The sequence below is a fragment of the Corvus cornix genome, chromosome 1 (assembly GCF_000738735.6).
Source record: "Corvus cornix cornix isolate S_Up_H32 chromosome 1, ASM73873v5, whole genome shotgun sequence".
NCBI lineage: Eukaryota > Metazoa > Chordata > Aves > Passeriformes > Corvidae > Corvus > Corvus cornix.
The window spans coordinates 50774350-50798084 of record NC_046332.1 but is presented as its reverse complement, the minus strand read 5'-3'; the positions used below and the strand labels follow the sequence as shown (position 1 = coordinate 50798084).

Here is a 23735-nt window from a genome sequence, read left to right as displayed (position 1 = left end):
TTGTACTAGGAACAGAATGAGAACAATACAGAAAGTAGCCCAAGTTATGCAGCATAAGATCTGTGTTACTAAAAGGTTAATTTCACAATCTTTTTTGAATTTTGTTTCTAAGGGAGTGAGGAGGCAGTAGTGAGGAAAGGATTGACTGAAGATCATGAGGGTATTGAGAAAAGGAGAGCAGGGCAGAGAAAGAATGCAATTACAGATGTGAATGTGGGGTGCAAAGATAGCTGAGGAAGAAATGTCAGAATTGACCTAACAAGCCAGTGATACAGGCTGGAGAAGACATAGCAAAAAGCTTTAGGAAATTCTGTCTGAAGGGCCTTGCCTTGGCTGCCTTTGCAGTAGCTCCCACTAGATAGCCAATGACTAATTCACCCCTGCAGCTTTTTCCCAGGCAGAACAAATAAATAAACAAAAAAGTACATTAGATGATTTGCCATTATTGATGCCGGAAGGTACAAATAATCCTCAGTGTGAGCCAGTTGAGTAGACCCATTCAAGCATTTGCACCATTGCTTGTGAACACAGATTTTGGAAGAGGCAAACATTAGAGCTGTCTGAAATCCACCTCCCTCTTTCTGCCCTAGTCTTCTCCCACCAGGAAAGCAAATGGCATACTGAAACTTGCATGCAGCACCATAAGGTCTTTGTGGGGAGGTGGTGATCAGAAAGGCCCAGTGCTGGCTTCAAAGAGGGTAGGGATAGACCAACTGGAACCTTTTTTTTATTATTTTTTTTTTAACAAACAAAGGTGAGAACAAAGGTGAGAAAAAAACATCTTGCTCTGGGAAGGAGTAAAGTGGGAGAGACACGATGAGAGATGGAGGCATAGATGTGGGTAGCAGGGCTGGGAGGCAACTTGCCTCCTACACATCCTAGAGAACAGCTGAGATACAGAAACCTGAGAAGAGGTAATGGGATGAAGTATCAATTGTGAGGGACAAGCTCAGAGTAGCTCTTCCATAAACATGTTAAGTTACTTTCTTTGTAGCTAGGTGGAATAGAGTTAAATTAAACTTTGGCCCTGTTTAGTGTGTGAATGTTAGACTCTGGGATTTTTTTGTAATGGATGTTCGTTTGTGAGTACAGGTAATGAACACTGAACTGTGTGTGCTCATTTCTATGTGAAATAACTGTCCTGCCATGCATAACAAATCTATGGGATTTCTATGGGACTAGCAATGGTTTTTCTGTGTTGACTGTGTGATACCATGTTAATTTTGGTCCTGAGAGAAAATAGTACTGTTTTTACTTAAAGATGCTGGGGAAGTATAGGTGAATAAATCTTAGCTTCTTGCAGTTCACTTCTGTAAAGGTCTGAGCAGAATATATTACATACTTCAAAAGATCAGGAGATTATTTTACGGCCTATGGAAAAAAGGGAATGTTTTTACTATACCACAATAATAATTAATGTAATATTAAATTTATAGCAAGAAATGAAACAGTGTAGTGAAAATATTAAAAATGCAAGCTATTTTGGATGCTGATGACAGATGTAACCAAATTAAACCTTTCTTATCTGAAACCAATACATTTATAGGAATAGGCACATTAGTTTGTCACCAGCGGCATTTCTTCAGGGTTCAGGTCTAGGGACAGTTTTGTTCAATATTTTTATTGATGATCTGGATAGAGGAGGTGAATGCGCCACTAACAATTTTGATGATGATAACAAACTGGGAGGTGCTGTTGACTCTCTGACGGAACAAGATGCTTTGCAAAGGGATCTAGGTAGATTGGAGTGTTGGGCAATGATTAATGGGATGGAGTTTAAAAAGAACAAATGCCGGATTCTGCGCCTGGGATGGAGTAACGCCAGGCACAAGTATAAAGTGGGAGAGAAGTAGCTGGAGAGCAGCCCTGCAGACAGGAATCTGAGGGTGCTGGTTGGCAGCAGGTTCATTACGAGTGAGCTGTGTGCCCTGGCATCCAGGAGGGCAAATTGCATCCTGGGGTGTGTCAAACACAGCATCACCAGCCAGACAACAGAGGTGATTGTCACAATGTATTCAGTGTTGGTGTGGCCTCACCTTGAGGACTGTGTGCAATTCTGGGCACCACAGTTCGGGAAGGATGCGAAGGTACTCAAATGTGCCCAGAGGTGGACAACAAAACTGGTGAAAGGGCTGGAAGGTATGTCCTGTAGGGAGAAGCTAAGGACTTTGGGCTTGCCTTGTTGTGAGAAAAGGAGGGGCTGAGGAATAACCTGATTGCTCTCTGTGGCTTCCTGAGGAGGGGGTGTGGAGATGAAGGTGCTGAGCTCTTCTCTCTGGTATCCAGTGACAAGGCATGTTGGAATGGTTCAAAGCTGCACCAGGGAAGGTTTAGACTGGGCTTGGGAGGTATTTCTTTCTGAGAGGGTTATCAAGCATTGGAACAAGCTGCCCAGGGAAGTGGTTGAGTCAGCATCCATGGAGGTATTTAAAAGATGTGTAGACATGGCACTGAGGGACATGGTTTAGTGGTAGACTTGGCAGTGTAGGGTTAACAGTTGGATTTGATGATCCTAAAGGTCTTTTCTGGTCTTAACAACTCAATGATTCTATAGCTAGGAAGCATTCTGTTACCAAGAAATACCATATGGTTGATTGACCCTGACTGGATGCCAAGTGCTCACAAAAGCCACTGTATTGCTCCACTTCTCAGCTGAACATGCTGAAGTTTTGGTCAGCCCTGAGTTGATTGGACAGTTGGACTAGTTGGTTGTTGTAGGACCCTTCCTACTGAACTATTCTATTCTATTCTATTCTATTCTATTCTATTCTATTCTATTCTATTCTGGTCTAGTCTAGTCTAAATTTGTTAAACTTAAAAAGGATAACCAATTGAAAGTGTTTCTTCAGAATTTATTTTTAGTGGGGGGAACGGCTCTGATTTGGCTGTCTGTATCTCTGCTGTTTGCTTTTTGCAAATAGGTCAAATTGTGTGAATGTTGCAGTAAAGCTATTTCTAACCTTACATACATGAATACTTAGATCAATATTACTTTTATATAAGGAAACAATATTGTACTAAACACTTGCTATCAATAATTGTTTTTAAATCACATAAAACTAAAATCAGTCAATGATTTTTAAAAAATGCAATTTTATATTAGACATTGCGTTTTAAAAAAAACAGCAGTAGAAAGAAAAAGAAACATTGACTCTTGGATGGTTTTAGACAAAAGCCAAAGATCATGAAATACAAACAATATGTACAGTTTTCACTTTTCTGCCACCCAGCAAGCCTAAAAATGCAGCCTATTTCTTGGAATTATGTACCCGTGACAGTAGCAGAATAGAGAAATTGCCATCTAGCGCACATATGAGCAGATAATCTTTTCCATTATATCTGCATTAAACATCTCGGTACTAGAAAATCTCCTGAATGACTTGTGCATAGCTGGAAGTTATACTTTTGTTTTCATGTTGTTACTGCTAAATGTATGTACATGTATTTTTATTCTATGTTTTTAAACTGCTTCTAGATAAGCTTTAAACTACTTTTAGGGATTTTTCTTTCATTGATAATAAACATGGAAAATACTCAAGGAAAAGAGTAGATTCTTTGCTCAGATCAAAGGCAATACGTAAATATTACAAAAATTTAAAGGCGTATCATTTTGTGAAGCATTTTATCATAGAAAAAAGTTGAAAGAAATAGGGATAAAAGGGCAGGCAGAAAGCAGTCTTGATAATGTACCCTTCACAAAAAGCTAAGCGAGGTGTATGGAAAAGAGCGTGTTGCTAATTAGAAAGAATCTGATTCCTTTTGTTTCTTTTTGAATCTTGCTGCACTTCGAAAAGTCTGCACATTCTAACTGCACAAAAGGATCATATGCCTGCTTCAGACTTGAATTAATGTCCATATCAAGATAATACACATGGATAATTACATGGACCAAAAAAAGGAAAGTTCCACAGACAAAGACTATGTTAAAAAAAACATAGAAATCTCAAAGTTGGGTATTAAAACTGATAAAATTGTAGAATGAAAAGATATACTTGAGTTAACGTTTGTTCTCTTGTGTATGCATCTGTAGTATGGTATAGTCTTTAATGCAGGTATTCAACAGGATAGATGATTTGGATTCATCATTTTTAGAGTTAATGAAGGCAAAGTCTTTCGGCCATTTTCCCATTGTTAGAGAAATAGATGTATAAATGAGGTTAAGACAGGTAGACAATCGATTCTGGTTTAAGCACTTAAATGCCATCCTCAACAACTGCTTCCCTTCTTTGACACAGAATTTCAAGTCGTCAATGAATTAAGCACAGCTCTGACTTGCACTAAATGTTTATAAATTCAATGAACTCCGTGAGTTCCTTTCTATGAGCAAATGGTGATTAGGGGTGATAAACTTTCCCAAATCCATCCCAATAGCTTCTGAATTTCCTTTCAGAAATTGAAGGGGTTATTTTGGGGCATTGGTCATTTGTTGTTTTTCTGTCTGTGTCTTGTTTTTGCATCTCTAAGTCTGGAACAATAATACTTTACCAAAACCAGTGCTTTGAAGATAAACTCAGTAATGTTAAATTATTTTTGAGGAAATTCTGCCTGAAGGCCCTTGCTTTCCATTTCAGTCTCACCTTGTTGTGGTGACCCCTGACTCTGTGAGGAGCTGAGTGTCCTCTCTCCCTGGTGAGTCACCAGCTACTGCTCTGGAGAACCATTTCCCTCATTGTCTCATCTGCTGCTGGGGGAAAAGTACTCTACAACAGTTCCAATGCTCTTAGATGACTTTCAGCCTTTGCAGGTGTCTTTTGCCCTCTGTTGCCTCTAAAGGCAGTCTCCTTGGCAAGCCTGTAGGTCCTGTATAGAACCTACCATAAGAGCACTGTCAGGCTTTGCAGATATATGGCCATGGGAATAACATCATGGGAACAACAGGATAAAAACTGCTGTCCCACAGGCTCTAGGACACACTGCCATGGCAGCACAGGGCTAAGTGGGGAACCTGTGAGTGGAGCAGGATGCAGGGTTGCAGGGAAAGACCCTGAGTGGAACCAGAGGCTACAAAAGTGCTCATGGCCACAACGGTTGAAATTTCTGCTCTGGTTAGCTGAGGGCAATGTAAAATGCCTCAGTCTGTGGGAAACACACACTGCCTGTCGTTTCTTGAGCTATACAATCTACGGTGAGCAAAAGGACTGCATCTGCCTTTACACCATTTCTTGGCATATTTCAAAGGAATCTATGCCTTTACATAGGTGGTGTTCACCTTTTTTCCATCCTTGCTTTTTCCCTTCCCTTTTTTTTCATAACAGAGCCTATGTTTAATGTACTTACATTTTCCTGATAGCCTTCCTGGCTCCTGAGAACAGATGCGTTCTATTTTTATATGAAAACACAGAATAATTTTTTCTTCCAAGAGTACAAGCAAGCTAGGAAGATCTGTGTAAGGGCTGACTTCTCCATTATTATGTTTTCTTCAGTTTGTTATTTACATCTGACAGTGTTTCAAAACAGTACCGCCAGACAGAAATCTCTCTGCAGGAGGATTGCTTTCTGGCTTTTTACAAATCCATTTGAGGTATTGTCTGCTTCAAAAGGCTTTCAGTCTAGATAGAGAAGAGAAGCATGGAACAAGGCAAAGAAGAGAAGCAGAGAAAAGATAGTGTGACCTTCTGGGCTGGCGGAAGGCTGAAGTCTGATTCCAAGTGCAATAGATAATCCTACCTCTATTTAATTTTTCTGATGTCTTCTTAAAGCCTGTAAACCACTTTGATATGTTTTTGTTGGCATCAAATAGTATTTGGGAAAAGGCATAATAAAAGAGACATTTAATTTCAGTGAGACTGGGTATCAGCTTGTTGCTGGTGACTGAAAATTATGAATGTCTGATGGCTCTTCAGTAGCTGGTGGCTTCTGTCCAGCTGCCATTTAACACCACTGGTGGCAGCTTCAGCGTGGGTGAAGAGGTAACAGGTTCAAAGAAAGCAGCAGCACTTACATCTTAATCGTTGTTTTTAATCAAATCAAGAGCAGCATGAGATGACTGGAATTACTGTACCCTTGGTCCATTAAATTAAGGAAAGATACTGGATACGGCATTTGGGTGAACTCTGTTTTACCTTCTGAAATTCCAACACTAATTTTCAGGACTTGTACTCAACAAAAGTTGCTATTTCCTTTTTTTTTTCAGTTTGAGCACCTTCTTCAAAATTGTTTCCTTCTCACTTTTCTCCGCTGTGAGCAATCTCTTGTTTCCCTCCAGTTACCACTCAGAATATGTCAGATGATTGAAATCATATTTGTAATAACAATTCAGGTATTAAAGTTTGGCGTTAAAAAAAGTTATTTAGGAGTTTGCATTATTTAGTGTGACAAGTGACTATTTCAAGAATACCTGGGTTGATATGTACCTGTTCCAAATTACAAAGGAAAATATGTGAGGAATGGATAGAGTAGCTCATATTACCAAGGACTATGAGAGGGTTTTTTTTAAAAACTTTACCTGAGCAAAAAAATTGTGAAACTGCATGTCAAACTAAAGCCTGACCAAAACTATAGATGTTCCCTAAAGAAAAAAGTGGACATGGAAATAGGATCTTACTGAAGTCTTCCCTAGGTCAGATGCTTGTGCTTTTCTCTGCTAGTTAAAAAAATAAAAAAAAAAGAAGAAGAGGTGTTCCTCTGCAATAAGGTATGGTTTCATTTAGTCTGATGGTTCATCCTTAGGCTGTTATCCAGAAAAAACCCTCCTTCAACCACCTGACTCAAGAAGGTCTTTTGTATCCCAAAGGAAAAGAGCATGATGTATCATATTGTCTTTGGAGAAGTCACATGTCTTTATTCACACTGTTACAGGTACTCAGCTGACAGATTTTGTAATAAATATGCTGAAGCAAAATTTTCCTAAAGCCAAGAGGCCAAGAGCACACACCCATGGGAGTGATGGAGTCATCCTGTGGACCCAGGGATTTCCAGATGGTTTTTGCTTTGATCTTGGCTTCTTTTTAATTTTTTATTTATGGTGTTTGTCTTTGATACTAATCACTGAAAAATTAAATTTTATAGTTATATACCCTGTAACAAAAACAGGAGTTGGTGAGAGAATGAGATTTGGTTATACTGAGTAGTTAAACCCTCTTAAAGGATGAAGAGTTACATTTACATGCTAAATAAAGAAACATGCTCAGAAATTGTACTGTGTTCACACAGACTGATTTGAGAATCCTAGTCTTTCTAGTTAAGCAGAACAGTTCAAAAGAGAGATTTCTGTTAAATCATACGTACATGTAGATGCTCTCTTGATTAGGTACTCATGAAATTAGCAGTCAATTTCATAGATAGCAGCTGAAGTGCAGAGGGAAAAAAACCCCAAGAGGCACTTCCCTTCTGAGTCTACAGGAAAAAACAAATACAAGTGGATTCCAGGGAACTGCATTTTCAAGGCAGTCTCCTTTCTTCTGAGATACAAGATATGTCTGCAATATATGCCTGTCTGCAGCACTTCTCTGCTTGATAGTGCAGACACAGGTGACTTTGGGTTGAGATGGAAGACCGTGTGAGGGGTTTACAGTCCCTGCCGAGCTCTGCACTGCTTGGGTTACACTTTGTGGCTACCACAGGTACCAGTGACTAACAAGGACTTGCATATTGGTGGCTGCTGGGATGGGGACTGTAAACCTGACCTGTAGGTGATCCTTTCCCCTGACATTTCTAATCTGCTGATCAGGTGAAAGTTCTGTGTGGATCTACCAGGCCTTGTCTTCAGTGGCAGAGGGATGTTCTACTTGTATCTGCTTAACTTCTTGACATAAACTCTAGAAAAGATTGAATATAAAAAGGACGGTTTAGCACCAGTTAAAATGAATGCAGTATTGGTATCTGGGGTTTTTTTCTCGACCAGTTGCATGCTAAGGTAGAACTTTTAAAGCCTTGTCTTTACTGGGGAGTCATACTGAGGGCACTTGACTAATGTGGAGCTCTGTACACACTGTCTTTTGGTGTGAAGACAAAAATGACAAGATGTACACAAGTAGAACACAAAAGCAGAAGGAACAAAAAGGCAAGATATGGTTTATTCCTAGCTACTTTGTAACTACATAATCTTACTGAGATAAAAATGTCGTTTTGGAAAGGACAGTCAAAAACTACAGAAGTAATTGAGACAAGGTCAAATAGTGATCTCACATCAGCATTTTCTAGCTAACAGTTGCTGAATATGACCTACACATGTTGTGACTTGTGTGAAACTTTTTCTAGCTTAACTTTCCTACTCATAAGTTGTGGCTGCAAAAAAAGCCTTCACTATTCCTTTCCTTTAGTCTCCTCTTTCTTCTTCACACACACTCCTGAGTTTGGCAAACCACTTTTTTAAACACACCGAATCATCTCTATGTGTTTGATAGAGTACAATATGCTTGCACAATAGGCAATTCTATAGGAGACTATGATTTTAATACAGTGAAGTGGTATTGGCAGCTCCTCAGACTGGCACTTGATGCTTTAATTAATTTTTTCTTGCTTTTTGGTTCTATTACTTAATAAAAATATGCTCTATCAAAGTTTATTCATTGGAATGCCATCAAAGTACTTTTTATTTGTAGCATTTTCACTAGTTTATTATCATAGTACTATTCATAAATATTACCATATTTATTATTCATATTATCATGTGAAAACCTATTTTGCATTTATCTCAGTAGATGCTGGTATCCAGCTTTAGTGCTCTATTTTATGGGTATTCCCAAGTTCATGTGTGTGCCAGGTGCTGGAAAAGCCAATACAAAGACAGGTCCTTGCCCTGTTACACATCCTCAGCAAGAGAGGACAGTAAGGAAAGGAGTTCACAGCTAAGCTGCCACATGCATCTGCTCTGAGCAGCCACAATAATTTTGTTATTGTTGCAACTTTTTAATACATATTTCACTGGTGAAATTTTGAACTGATAAATCTTTTTCATAAGATGATAGGAGGGCGCTGTGTGTTAAGCTGAAGTCTGTAACCCCTGCCATTTTATGAATAAAAGTGACAAGAAACCTCTTGCCTCACTCAATAAAATGATCAATCACAACGATGATTTACCAATTTCATATGTCTTTATCTACATCAAGGTTCCCTCTAGGAACATGTGCTGTATCAGTCAGTGAGAAATGCGGTGCAGATACTGGATAGAAATGCAATTTCCAGCAAAAGTGCATTCCACCTAGAAATGGATTTTAGGGAAATTTAGTGATCAGGAATGTAGTATTATTATGAAATGTTATAGCTTTTATTCACATATTTGTTGCCATGTTTTCTGGTCATGAGCAGCTTATGTAAGAATGGTGTAATGATTGTAAATGGAGTTCAGGAAGGGGGTCAGAATCACTGCAGTCTCTTCCTGCTACACAGCACCTAATATCACCTCTATCTACAAATTCAGCATAATGACTCACAAGCACAGGAAGCCATAAACAAAAAGGTGAAAAAGGGGGGCCCCTGGAATGTACCAGGAAAATATCAGGAATTATCATTTCTATCCTGTTGTGATGTCTGTCTTAAGGATTATATTAATAATATCAGTAGTAAGAATAATGTCATAACAGCAAGAGCAATATGTACCTCCAGATATGCAGAGCATCCAGAAGGATTAATCTTGTGTCGCTTTGGAAGTTTACACTGCAGTGGATGCTCATACTACCTTGTTCATCAGGTCAGGTTTAGATGGTTGCTTTGGGGTCATACAACTTGTGTTATGACAGAAACTTGGTTAAAATAAAGTCTAGAAAACTACTTCAGATATAGAAGCAAATACAACAAGTATGTGAAGATTGGTGAAAGGAATCTCATCTCCAGAGCTAATGGCCATCTCTAGAGTTCCCTAATCAGCTCTCCATAGGAAGTCCTTGTAAGCTTTTAAAAATCCTTGTACATGTTTTATGTATTGGCACCTTTATATTTTGGATATGGGTAAGGAGGTGAGCAAACTTAAGTCTCCTGGGGGTCTCAATTCATTAATTGTGCTCTTGATTTCACATGTTGCTGTTGGCCAACATAAGAACAACTATGAGAATTTTGCTTTTTAAAAATGCAGTTGAAGAGAGCATTCAAACTTAGCTTAAACACTCTGGATGCTCTGGTGGTGACAAGTAAGTAATTTTTAGGATTTAAAACACTTCGTTTTCTCATCCTAAATAGATACTCATTAACATAATATGCATCAATAGGGAAATACATCAATAGTTAAATACACCATGGCATCTATTTGTCTCATTCCACTTGGTAGCCTCAAGTTTTTGCCTTCAGGACAGAATAATTGCTATAGTAATTCTAAGAAAAACTATTGTTGAAAGTTACAGGGAAGGAGTCAATCTATAAAGAACAGGTACCGGTGCCTAGTGTTACAAGGTGTATTGAAATGTAGCTGTTATCTTAAATTTGCTTGTAATAAGACCTAAGAGTATCTGCTTGGTTTAAAGAGAAGGCAGATCACTAGTCCTGTTACTCAGCAGTCTTGAGGACTAGGTCTGTGTGAATAGTAGTAGTTTAATGTTAGTTTCTAAATTATGCCATAAATGTCTAAAAGACACCTTTTACAACTTTACAAGTTTGAGATTCTAGAAAGCTCATTTTTAATGTCCTCATCTTGCTCTTTTCCTAAATTATTTCAGTAATATCAGTAATAAATTTGATTTTAGTCACTGTTGGACAGATCTGTGTGGTGTTTTGCTGAATACTGTATGAACATGCATACATACATATGCATGTGCATTCCCACTACACTTAGTACAGTATTTGAATGAGTGCTGATATGTGCAAACCATTCTCCTCTGTATAAAGATATTTTTAAGCCTAGATGAGTGGAATTATTTTCTATAAATCCAATTAGTGCATTGTGTTGTTTCTATAGTTATGCAAATATATTGCACCTTTACTCTAAACAAAGTGATGTTGAGATTGGATCACTCATAGCACCTAAGCACTATTAAGTGTTCATCCTTTATCAAGCAGTATGATGTGTTTTATTGATGTGTGTGGTGTGGTAGGTATACATGTTTCTTCATTATAATGTGTGGGCCCAGTATTAGCCAGTAAGAACAATGTATTATGTAAAAAGTAAGAAGAATCTTTTAAAAATGCCTACTATATTATCCAAAGGAATTAGCATTTGCTAGATTGCCAGTCAGCAAAGGTTTTACAAGAGTTATTGTCATTTTGATTTTCAGATGAGTCATTTGGTACATTGCCCCCAAAGGCACCTCATTATGATTCAGTGCACAGCATATAAAATTGCCTAGGCTTTCGGGGCTCCATGGAAAGCGAGTGGGGGTTGCGGTGGCTCAGCGTTGTGAAGCAGCAGCATTATGCTTAATTGACACCTTTGATGTAGCCCTAAGACAGCACCTGCACCTCCCACTGCTGCTCTGAAGACGTCAGCCTTACGCAGAAAAGGCTTCTGCTTATGAATTCTGCATCGCATTCAGCTCACTCTGTGAGCAGCCCCAGCTATCCTTAACTAATCCCATTGCTTCTCAGTTTGGCTACAGCTTGGCTTAGTACAGAGCAGGAATTTTGCTGCTTGCTCCTACCAGGTTAAACAGTCAGATTCTGTCCATGTTAGAACTCATAGAAGGTAAGTCAAATGCCTTGTTGATATCCTCAGTATGAAAATATTCTCCTAAGATTCAGAATCTGGGAATCTGGCTGTCTATTCTTTTTATCCTAGCACTTACAAATGTGGACAGCGATAGAACAGTTGCTTGTTTAAGAATATTTACGTGGATATGTGATACATGCTTTGTAGTGTTTCTGTCGGTGTTTCAGTGTGAGTATTATTGATAGCCTCTCGTGTGATTACTTTGTAGTAGAATTCTGTCCTCTGCTGGCATTGTTTTGTTAATTTATTGGATAATGTCATATGCACGTGAAGATGCTTCTAAAGAGATAGGTGCTGACATATGTGAAGAAACTTGCTTATTTGAGAAAGTGATGCTTTCCTGTAAGTCAGACTGGAGGAGCTATATCCAATTCATTTTCCTCTAGAAAGCCCTTCTGGATTAAGTCTGAGGTGATGTTTGGGTCAGATAGTATTGCAAAAATTTCTTCAAATGATTGAGTAAGGAAAAGCAAGCAGCTGATTTGTTCTTGCAAGCAATACTGTGTTTTATTTTTACAGGGTAGCACTTCAAGCACTAGTTAAATGGAATGAAAAGGTTTATATATTGTGTCTTTTGAGATTAACAAAGCACCTAGTTCCCCATTACTTTCAAGTACAGGAACAGTATAGTTCAAGAAAACATGATCATGTTCTCTGCCATTGACTGAAGTCTATTCAGGTTTTTTCATTATTTTCTTCCACTCTGTATAAAAAATTTTCTTCATGAGCCAAAACTCTAAGGAAATAACTCTTTTTTGAATTACCTTATTTAATGTTTAAAACATTAAGCAAAAGCAAATGAATCTGTTTAATAAATTTTTAAAAAATGGATTTAACTATTTTGTTCCTTTAATAATGCCTTGTATTTATTTTTTTCAATTTCTTGTCCTTTTAGTGAATGGAACCCCTGGTAGCCAGCTTTCTACTCCCCGCTCTGGGAAGTCTCCAAGCCCATCTCCCACCAGCCCAGGAAGCCTACGGAAACAGAGGGTAAGGAAATAAGGAAACTGGTTTCTGAGCATGGCAGGGAAGAATCCAGCATAGCCATTATCCAATAGCCTTCTCCCTTTTGATCCCTTGAGTGCATTTAGAGCCATAGGGTGGAAGAGCCTGGCTACAATCCTTGTGTTTGTAAAACACCCTGAAGTGGAATACAACTGTTCTGTGTTTGTCAAAATGCTAAGTATACTGGGAAATGGCTTATCCTTGAAGGAAAAAAACAGGGGTTATCTCTCTCCTTTTTTACAAGACTTTTTGTTTGTTTGTTTTGCTTTCTTTTTATGAATGTTTCACAACTGAAAGAAAATGCTCATGTTGTCAAAGGAATCTCTTTTGTTCCTAACTTTCTGTGCAAACTACAGACTGCTTTGATTTTGAAGCAAGGTGAAAGAATGCACTGTGGAATTTAGCTGTGATATCACAGTCTTGTGCAGTGAAGATACTATCAGCACCAAGGCAATGTGAGACTTGTCAGTCACTTTCCTGGACAAGAGTTGATAGTAGCTGCAGGTTCCCCCTAGTTATCCTGTATGGAATCTACTTTCCTTCCTATGGAGTAATCTACAATATTCCTAAGCATCCAGAACTAAGCTAGTGCCTATGTTACTGCTGTAACCCTCTGATAAAATATTACTTATTCAACCCAAAAGCTCCACGTACTGATTTAATTAATTGTATCTGTTTAAAAGCAATAGGACAGATGTCTTTGTATTTTCTGCTATTTTCTAAACTGTGGTCAGTTCTCAATGAAAGCATCCCTAAGGCAGTACTCTGTATCTCAGCCTTGTTTATAAACAGAATTTGAACACAATGTTTTTTCTGCCTTTTCAGTTTTTAAATAAAGACATAATTTGTGTCTCTCAAAATAAGGGGGTTATGTACAAAATTGGCAGTGTTTGAATTTGGTGCAGACCTGATTCCCCAGATACCCAGATCAGGAATAGCTGTAGCACGACACAGCTCCCTTCTAGCCTGTGGGCCCTTTTTTATGTCTGGTGTATGCCAGGGAGCTGAGGAGTTGTGCATGCCCAAGTCTTACCTCCATCTGGGATACAGCTATGGGTTTCTGCCATGACTTGTTTACAGACACAGGAGCCAACTGTGATCTTGCAGTGTAGGGACAGCCAGAGAGCAGCAGCCTGGAGCCTCGGGGTAGTGTCATGGTTTTCATCATCAGATACACAGAAAGTAAAGATGCAAGTTCCAGTGGGTAAGCTGGTGCTAAAATCTTCTTGAATGCAATGTCTTCCCCACCTGTTTGTTCTCTCTCTCAAGGCTTATTAATGAATCATTAATAAGTCACTGAAGAGGGAACAAAGAGTCTTCCAAATGAATTATACATTGGTGATGTGAGGGCGTCTGTTTAGATGGATGATACCAGTTTACATTGGCTTTGCATTTGCTGTAAGGCTGTCTCTTTTCATTGGTAACTTTCCTAAACTTTCTTTCTCACCACTGATGCTTCGGTCTCCACAGTGAAGAAATGTTTTTCTGCTAACGTTTGTGGATGGGTGAGTGGGAACCATGTGATCAGCACCATTAGACACAAGGGTTTTCTAGGCACAAGATTTCTGACTTTCAAATGTGAAGAGGAGAGCAGATGGGCTTCTTTTTATGTGTAAGTGTGATAGGATCGCCAAGTGGCAGTGTTATGGATGCAAAGTGCTATGTAGTGGTAACAAAATCAGACTGCTAACTGTAGAGAAAATAAATATTGAAGTAAACTACAGGAGAGATAAGACATTGTTAAGGAGTTGAATTCTCTTCTCCAATATTCGTATGCAGTCCCCGTGACCTCGGTAGGGGAGCTTTCATGCTTGTCTGGCTTTATTTAGACAGATTTATTTTTTTTACCTGATGAAACATGGAATATATTCATGTAAAAATAGATTGCAATCATGTAAAATGCATTGCAATAATACTATTTAGGTTACAAAATCAACTTCTCAAGAAGTTCAGGGATGGAAACTTTACACTCAGTCTGAGAATTTATTTCATCTGCTTTCATGTTAAAGTTGTGAAGTGAGTTAGAAGTTCAGTGTAAAAACATATGATTGTGTCATTAAAGGTTCTAATGTGCATTCCAATGAGTAAATTAGGCATTAAGCAGTGCTTGCAAATCATAATTTCATTGTTAGCAGTATAAATGGTGTTCTGTTTAGTTTTAGTACCGTCTTCCGGGTTTTGTTTAAAAATTTAAATTCTACTTAGGCGAGAGGTTATTTTATGTACCATATTGTCATAAACCAAATTGGAACCCAAAGCATTTTGTTTTGTCTTCAGTGGCTTCAGCTACAGGGCTGCCAAGCCTGATGAGGATTTATTCCCTAGAAGGTTGTTGAAGTGCTAGTATCATGTGATAGACTTACAAGGGAGAAGAGATGGATTTAAGTTCCCATCTTGTCCCCAGTGTTGAGAGGTGAGGTGTTCCTAGTGCTGGCTGCTGTAGCCATGGTCTGGGGTTGACTGTGATGGCTGGCTTTCTGAGTGGTCTGTCTTTCTCTCTTTACCTGCAGTTTGAGGGAGCTGCTGCTTTAGAACTGAAATAAGATGCTGGGTCCAGGGAACACCCACTCAGACGTGTAATTTGGGGGTTTTGTGCCTTTCTCTGTGCAGTTAGAGTTAGAGGACTTCCTGTTCTCTCATGCCATCAGGTACATGGGATGCCAGTGGTATGTACCGGGTCTGGAAGGCGATAGGAATATTTCCTCTAGCCTAGCCTGGTTCTCCTTGACTTAACCAATCAATCAGTTCTTCAGCATTCCCATCCAGTGCTATGAGGGAGTTGTAGGCTTGGGACATCAAAATGCTGAGGGGTCTAGGCAAGCTGCCAGTGTTTTTCCTGGGAAGTACAGGTGAGACGAAGTCATGCTTTTGAATCCAGAGGCACCAAAGCAAGGTACTTCCGCAAAAGGAGGGATCTCTTCCTGGGAATAGTAAAGACCTGTGGAGTGCATTAGGCAGCTTAAAATAGGGATTAATCATCTTACTTACTGATATTTCATCACTCCTCTTTTTAAAAAATAAGTTCTGGCCTTTGAACGAAGGCTTTCCATTGATGTAGATAAAGCCAAAAATGCTGCTGTGGTACTTACTCAAGAAAACAGTACTCTTGTAACCCTATAGATAAAATTTTGTACCCTCAAAAGCCAGAATATAGAAAGATAAAGTTTATTCTTTCTCATCTGCATATGTATGTGGCTGAGTTGTCTCCAGAAATTCAGAAATCAGTGAAAGTTATATTTTTATAATCTTGTGCGAAACGCAGGCTATATTTGAAGAAAGTAAGATTTGAAAGATTAATTTCATGGGTGTAATTCACGGAGTTGAAAGTGAACTAGGAACAATTTATCAGCTATCTTAGCTAACTGTCAACCAATTTTCAGCCTCTGAATATTTTAACTAGCAGGCTGTGTGCTATAGTTATGCTTTCTTGCAGTTTAATTATTTCTTTAGTCTTAAATAGGAAATTAAGATTCTAGTTTTTAAATTGTTATGAATGTCATTTTCTTTTCCCCAGAGGATTAATACATCTGAAATTCATGTTTATAGCATTTTGAAGGAGAGTTAAGCACACAAATGTAATTTCTTCTGCAACAGAGTGCAGTTAACCAAAAAGGCAGCATGGCATTTAAAGAAAAAAACCTAAATATTTTTTCTATGTCCCTAGAGATTGAAACCTATAGAATAAAAAAAGATTAGATTTAAGGTACCTCTTGACCCGATTAGGTGGGTTGAATTCTATCTATATAAGGATTTTTTGAGTTGTATGTAGCCAAGAAGTCTGATTCATTCAGCAATTTTTGTCTTCTTATAAATCTATGTAAGATAATAAATAGCTTCTCCTCATAATTTCAAGAAACACAGCTCTCTGGCTAATTATAGGCAGGGAAAATTCTTTCAGAAAGAAAAAACTTTTTAAGACTCTCAAGTATTTAAAAGCAGGTGAAAAAGCAGAGAAAATGACACTGAAATCTTGTTAATGATTTTGCCTTAAAGCAATCATTGAGTTATTAAAATAAACACAAAAATATTCTCTAAATACTAAAAGTCAGAAACATCTTCTTGGTCAGTTCCAAATGCTTATTTTTTTACATTCAGAAGCAAGAGCAGTCACCTGGGAGATACTGTTCACAGATTTGGGGTGCTACCCTCTCTAGCAAATCAAAAGATTTTTTTTTTCTGTGCTATGTATTAGAAATTCCCAAACTGTATATTCTCAAAAGAAATTTCAATAATTAACTAATTAGTTAGTATTCAGAATAAGATGGTTTTATCTGTTTAAAATTCTTCTCTTGTCTAAATTGTATTTAAATAGATTGTAAATAGAAATGTATTTAAGATCTGATTTTCACTCTGCCAGTCTAATGCTTTCTACTGCATGTATACATGCCCGTTGGCAGAATACATACAGAATAAGCATTCTAGGGAATCAACTCCCCCTTTAAGGTACTTCATTCCTGCAAATAAGATATAAACCTCCATAACTTATTGAGATCCGTATAAATTTGAAATTTGTGAAGCATTCATTTTAGCTGGTCCTTTTTTGTAGTATAGCTTTCAGACTTGTTCATTTCTTGTCTCAGTTATCTTACTGTGATTAAAAAAGGCAAAACAATCCATCCAAGGTCAACCCTAAAGCAGGCTCCATCAGCTTTCCCATTCTCATGTTTTCTTGTATTTTGTCTCACAGGTTTTTTTGTTGCAATTTGTTCATATGTTTTATATAGAAAGGACCCCCCAAAACACCTTAAAGATATCAGAGAATGGCTATGAGATATGCTGGGCACCTGCTCAATCAGAACCCCTCTGAACCATCACTTACTCTTAATTCACCTTAAAAAGACAGTGCCCTGTGCTCTACCACTTCTCTTTTTTGAACTTTCATTCCGTGCTGCTGTTTGTCTTGATGAGGATTGTAGTGCTGTGTAGGTGGGATAGGGCAATGTATCATCCCATAACACCTCTGGCACTTGAGGATTATCTGATCCGTCAGAGGACCAGTGTGTTGAAAGAGTGAAGTGGTTCTGTACACTCAGACTCTCCCTCTTCTGTCATGAGCTGGTTGCTTGGCTACCGACAGAAAGAGAGTGATGGGGGACAAGTGTAAAACACGCTGTCTTTTTATACATGCACACGGACACAGAGGAACTGTGGAAAAGGGATACCATCGTCAGTACAACACAGGCAACGGCAATATTCAGTGTCAGCAGTCCAGGGCACAATTGTTGCTGGATCCATGCTATATCACCAGTGGGTGGCAAGTTTTTATTACCTTATGTAAGGTAAGCACTTACTCTGCCACTCTGCCACTGCAAAACTGAAGGGAAATATATTCCCTTAGAGATTAAATTAATGTTTCCAAGATTCCACACCATTAGGAGACTCTCTGGAAGAGACAAATACTGTTTGAATAGTGTTTAATAGCAAAGGATTCAAAAATAATTGCCTCTGAGAATATGTTGTACATTGAAACTTCAGCTTTATTTACTAGCCATCTATTTTTTTATTAAAATAATAATATGACATTAAGACAACAATATGAGTATAAAGAATGTGTGTTTTGTGTTAAACAATGTCTTCTGGTCCACAGTAACAGAAAGAATATAAGACGGTTGCAGTGCAACAAATCAAACACAATAAACAAATCTATACTGCACTTCATCTTACAGGACCTGTATCGCCCACTCTCTTCGGATGATATGGATTCAGTAGGAGACTCAGTGTAAAAGAGAAAATGGAACAATGTTTATGGTTTGTGATTTGATGAAGGTTTAACATTTTTAAAGAAAATAGCTGCTAATTTACAGTAATAGTGAATCGCACAAAAGAGTTTTGCATATTTAATATTAACAACATGGGGCCAAATTAATTCTAGTGTGTGGGGGTATTTTTTGGCTTTATCACTGCATTTTAATGTAAGAATTTGTAATGAATGAGCCATTGAATATGTCCATCAAATCCAGAACAGCATTGTGCCTACTTAAAGGCACAAAGATTGGATAAGGCGAATATAACGCACAAATCCATAGTGGGCACAATTATGAATAGCACTATTTTTATCATCTAAGGTACTGATTATATGTTCTGTTTTTACCATATGTGTCTTCATTCATTTTGGTATGAACAGTTAATGAGTACTTTGCTTTTACCAACGAATAGGTAAAATGCAGAGAAGAAAAAACCTGCCATATTAAACTGCTTGCACCACGCTGTCTGATCCCAACACGCACACTTGGAACACACTAAGTTTAGTCTTTTTTATCTAAATGAAAAGAAAGTGAAGAAATCCTGTGTGGTCACAGGACAAAAGTAAATTCTTTCAAAGCAGTGTTCAAATTCTCTTCACTGCGTTGCTACCTGATGACTGTAAACAGAAGGGTGTTCACAGGCATTATGAATGTTTTACCTGGCAAGAGCTGTTAATGCTGATCATCCATGTGTTGCAAGTAAATATGGACAGATTTATGACCGAGGAAATATGAGGGCCTGCTGGCTAGCAGCATCATCTGACACAGATATGATGACACCTTTTGGAAAAATATATTTTGCCTGAGAAAGTAATTGATTATTTTCACTTATGTTAAGAACAGGAACATCATTTTTTTATTTGCTATGAGAAGACATTTTGTGCATTTTAAAAAGAAAGCCTACAGAAATGGTGATACTGTAAATCATCCTCCCATTGACCTAATTTTTCTGTTTTCACAGTATCTAGAGGTACTCTTTTTGTACAGCATGAATATGCAAAACTCCTTTAGTGTTGAAGTAGGTCGCGCATTATAACCAGTTGCTTAACAAATATCTACTAATTTGTGTTTGTTTTCTGCTGCTTTATTGTGAGAATCTTAGTCTACTTAATTTACATAATAGCAATATTTCCCATTGTATGTTGTATTTAACCCCATAGTGTAGTGATCACACACTTTTGCAGTCTTATACTTTCCTTTCATTTTCTCAAATACTAATGATTTAAGAATTAGAAATCAGTGTGTTTCTGATTCTCAACAAAAATCTATAGAGATTATATTTTTGAGCTACTAGTGAGGATTTAATATATTTTGAAATCAGGAAAATTTACTGAATTGAAGAACAGGTTTAGCTGCCACATGCCAACTTGTAAATGTAGTGAAATAATTCCTTTAGACTGATTTGTCCATGATAAAATTCAGCAGATGGAAAATGTTGGCATGTGATGTTATGGCTTCACTGTATCAACATAATTTTCTTTACAGAGGATATTTGCAAAAAGAAATAAAAGGGCAGCAGAATACAAAACTTACCTTCTCTGTTTCCAATACTTGGTTCCAGTATCACCTGGAGAGAAAGTCATTGATCTGGCAGGTTTACTGAAGCAGTCAGGTCATTCCCTTTTGAAATGCATGTTTTGCCATTCCTGCTTCAGACTTCAATATAAAACTGTTCCCAGCCATAAGAACTGCCATAAGTCCATCCTTCACCCCATACCCTACTCCTAAGGCTGCCCTGTTCTACTGGAAAAGTTTGCAGCTGTGAAGTTACTTGCATTTTCAGCTGTTATGAGAGAATGTCTTTGCAAAATGTATTACTTGATCCTGAGAAATGCATATTATATATAGGTGCATTGGGATCAGTTTCCAAAAATTCAGGCAACTCAACCAGATTGAACGAAATACTTACTGACGTTTTGAAAATTGTTTTTTCCTGTAAAGAAAATAAATTCCAGGAATTTTATTTTTCCTCCCTTCTCCCGTATAGGCTACTGCTGCTTTAGGCAGTTTATTAAGAATGTTTGCTCTGCACAGGGAGCACGGATTCCCAGCAAACCTGAATCCCATGGCTTTGCTTAGCTGTGGAAAAGAAAAATGGACCTTATATCAGTAATTGTTATCATAGTGAGTTCTCCATCAAGACTGTTTTAAAAAAGAATATGCTAGTCCATAACATTTAATCATTTCAACATATGACTTGTATTAAGGGGCTATTCAGGGGCAAGACGTATCATTAATATTTCATTTAAGGAATGAAAGTCCCTTAGAGATTGAAAAGGTACACTGTTTATAGACTTTAAGATCCTTTTTTGTGTGGAATGTAATTCCCATTATACATGAGCAGAAATGAAATGTTTCTTTTGAGCAAGACCAGAAGGTTTCAGTTTATGGGTGAAACTGAAATTGTGTTCCTTGATGCTGTAGTTCTGCTTGCAACAGCACAGGTTTTAGTTTGTTCCTAGATTTCATCAACTGCATTAAATAATGGAATAGCTTAAGCAACTTTATAGTGTTTGAACCTCTGATAGTTCTCTGTATGCTGCATTATTTGTGCCTACTCTAAGGTGATTATGATGTAGCTAAAGAGTCTTGTATAGATTGTGAAAGCTTTGCTTCCCTTTGAGCTTTATGAATACTTGTGATTATTTCCCTAATGCTTTCTGCAACTTTGTTTTGTTTTGGTTTTTTAAATCTCTTTTCTTCTTTTGTGCAACAAGCAGTTCACATGTGAAGCACAGAACGTGTATGTTCATATTTACATGCACGCACACACGTACATAGATTAATGGCTTTGGAACCCATGCGCTGTTACGTCACATTTGTGACTTTAAACAAATAAGTGGGGAAAATGTTTTAACAGGAGGATGCTCATCTGGTGGGCTTCACTACAGCTCTGTTAAAGTTGGGAGAGCTGCACCAACCAGTACTTGCTGAGCAGCTACCCCAAGGAATTCCGTACAATTTTAAGAGATCACATCTACCAACAAGGGCTAAGTTCAAACTGATCAGAAGTTAGTGGCAAAGCCACTATTGACTCCAAGGTGGGAAGGATAGAACCTTACGCACAAATACACACACACAGACAAAACATTAATCCTAAACTCAAATCTGAAATTTGAAAGTTCGAAATGGTATTCTTTTGACACGTTCAGTCTTATGCCTCCTCTTGAACTCTACTGTTCCGCAGTGCATTAAGTCATGCAAAATTAGAAGTTCTTTTGTTGAAATCAGTAAAATCTTTAACATTCATTATGCAATGTGAAAATTGATTTCCAATTTGTAAAATAATTCAGCAACAGCATGTTATATTTAGTTATTTTGCTCTTCACAAATCATTTTCACAGGGCGCATTTGGCTGAAAGATGAACATTCTGGGGTATTAATATTGTGGCTATAAAGGTATATTATAAGAAAGGATATATACTGTTCATCAGCCTAGAAGAACAACTGGATTGAGATTGTGTGGAGTAAAAATTTAGATAAAAAATAGTGTTTTCTTCTGCAGTTTCATAATTCACACTACAGTGTGAACTATATGTGGTGCATATGTTACAAAAACTGCACTCTGAATGTAAAATGAATTCACAGTAATATAGAAAAAAACCTCTGATCAATTCAAGTTTACTGTTTCTGTCAAAAATGCAGAGAAATGAACAGACAGAAAATCTTTATGGTGCTAAATTACCTCATCACTTGATGAATGCATAGATTAATGTTGTCTGTGCTTTTTCTCGTATCCAATTAATGGTGTGCAACCAAATACAAGATTGGTTTTTATTTAATCTTCACTTTCAGTTCTATCTGCTAGTGACAAGAGCTTTTAACTATGAGTGATGAAAAGTAACTTTAGGAAGCACAGCCAGCAACACCTTTACGTGCAGAGCAAAGCAAGCAAGTGGTTGTCACCCTCTTTGGAAATGAGTGTGCTTCCCCCAGGAAAGCCCTTCTATCCGGAAGGCAGGGTCTGCTGAGCAGAGCAGGGGCTACTCTGAGCTGTGCTTGCTGCCATGACAATTCTGGCCGGCTCAGTTTGCCTCTCTCCAGCTGGCTGCTGCTCCCAGGCTGGCTGAGTGCCCCGAGTCCCCACGGCAGGCAGTGGGTCTGTAGGTGACACCTGTGTTGTGTCCGCACACGCGAGCACAGGGCTGAACACACACGCAGTGCACCCGCGCACGTGCTCCTATGCGGTTTTGTGTCTGTGATTGCGCATGGTGGTGATACTCGAGTTTGCTTAAATTAACCCTCAGCAGTGAAGTATGAAGAAAGCTGTACTATATTCAGCGTGTACTTGTTGTCTGATGTTATATGGGATAATTAGATTGTGGTTTGCCCTGCAATACAGTGTTTTGGAATTTGGACTCTAGTGAAAGAGGAGCTAACAATGTTTGTGCTAAGGCCTCTTCATTTTCTTAGTTGCACTATGATATTGTAAATATTGGCACATTTACAACATAAGTTTAAGATTTTACAAAGTTATGCATACAATTATTTTTTTTAATGAAAAGTGCTTGGATATTTGCTTTTAAAATTATACCATTTTTGTATTAATGTGATGCAGGAAACCAAAAAGAAAGCTGTTGATTTATCAACAAAAAATGTAAAACTTGCAAAATAAACGCCGATGAATGTTTTATTTCTTATAATCAGCTGAAGAAAATCACCTTCATTTTTGTGCCATTGGTTCATCATACTGTATTGTACTTGTGTTTCATATTTGACCATGTCATCTTGGTTGCAATTTGTTATTTTGCTAGATTTAACATTAATGTAGATTATTGTAAGTGATGTAATAAATATATATTAAAAATGCACACTGTTCAGAGAATTTATTTTGGAAACATGATTACCAGGCTTTAACAAAATACTTGCATTTGGTATTGCTTGTTCATTTTGGATCAACATTGTACATCTAGCCTTAGTGTAAGCATATGGGATTCATGCATCCTAATGGGTTCCTTTAAACAGTAGATGCATTCAGTGTCTTTTTTTAGTAATAAACTCTGGGCTTTAGTGTGTAGCTACAAAAAATCCTACAGGGAGGAATTTGGTCTGTAGTGGGTGTTGTGAAGACAGTAAATATAACTGCCTTGAATTGCTTATGGGTAACTTTGTGTGCACATGATGGGATAGATTTGAAGTATGAAGTGGGGAATTAGTAGAATATCCAAAGCAAGGTACCAGCTCCCTACCAACAGCTCAGCCCCAGCAGAACTTCTACTAAGACAAGTATTAGGAAAATATGCTTGTGAAAAGCTAATGGTAATGAAACATACCTGGTGTGTTTTAAAATAATTACCTAATTTTCTGATACATCTTTCCACTCTTTAAAAATGCATGTCCATAGCCTAGTTTTATTTCTTGTTTGGCAGGGGTGGGGGAAGAGAGATGTTACAATTTCTGACGTGTCATCT

The 23735-nt window shown here is 37.8% G+C and overlaps 1 protein-coding gene across 4 annotated transcripts in view; it reads left to right on the top strand.

Moving 5' to 3' along the window:
• The window catches only part of DCLK1 (doublecortin like kinase 1), a 242174-nt gene that overhangs the window by 159665 nt on the left and 58774 nt on the right, over positions 1 to 23735 (top strand). For 2 of the 4 annotated variants that reach the window (XM_039566515.1, XM_039566521.1), the window contains exon 6: positions 12471 to 12565. In XM_039566515.1, coding sequence (XP_039422449.1) covers positions 12471 to 12565 — 95 coding nt within the window. Of the gene's footprint in view, positions 1 to 11359; positions 11552 to 12470; positions 12566 to 18246; positions 23136 to 23735 lie in introns of those variants that run through there. The other 2 variants (XM_039566539.1, XM_010400328.4) reach the window with 2 other exon arrangements.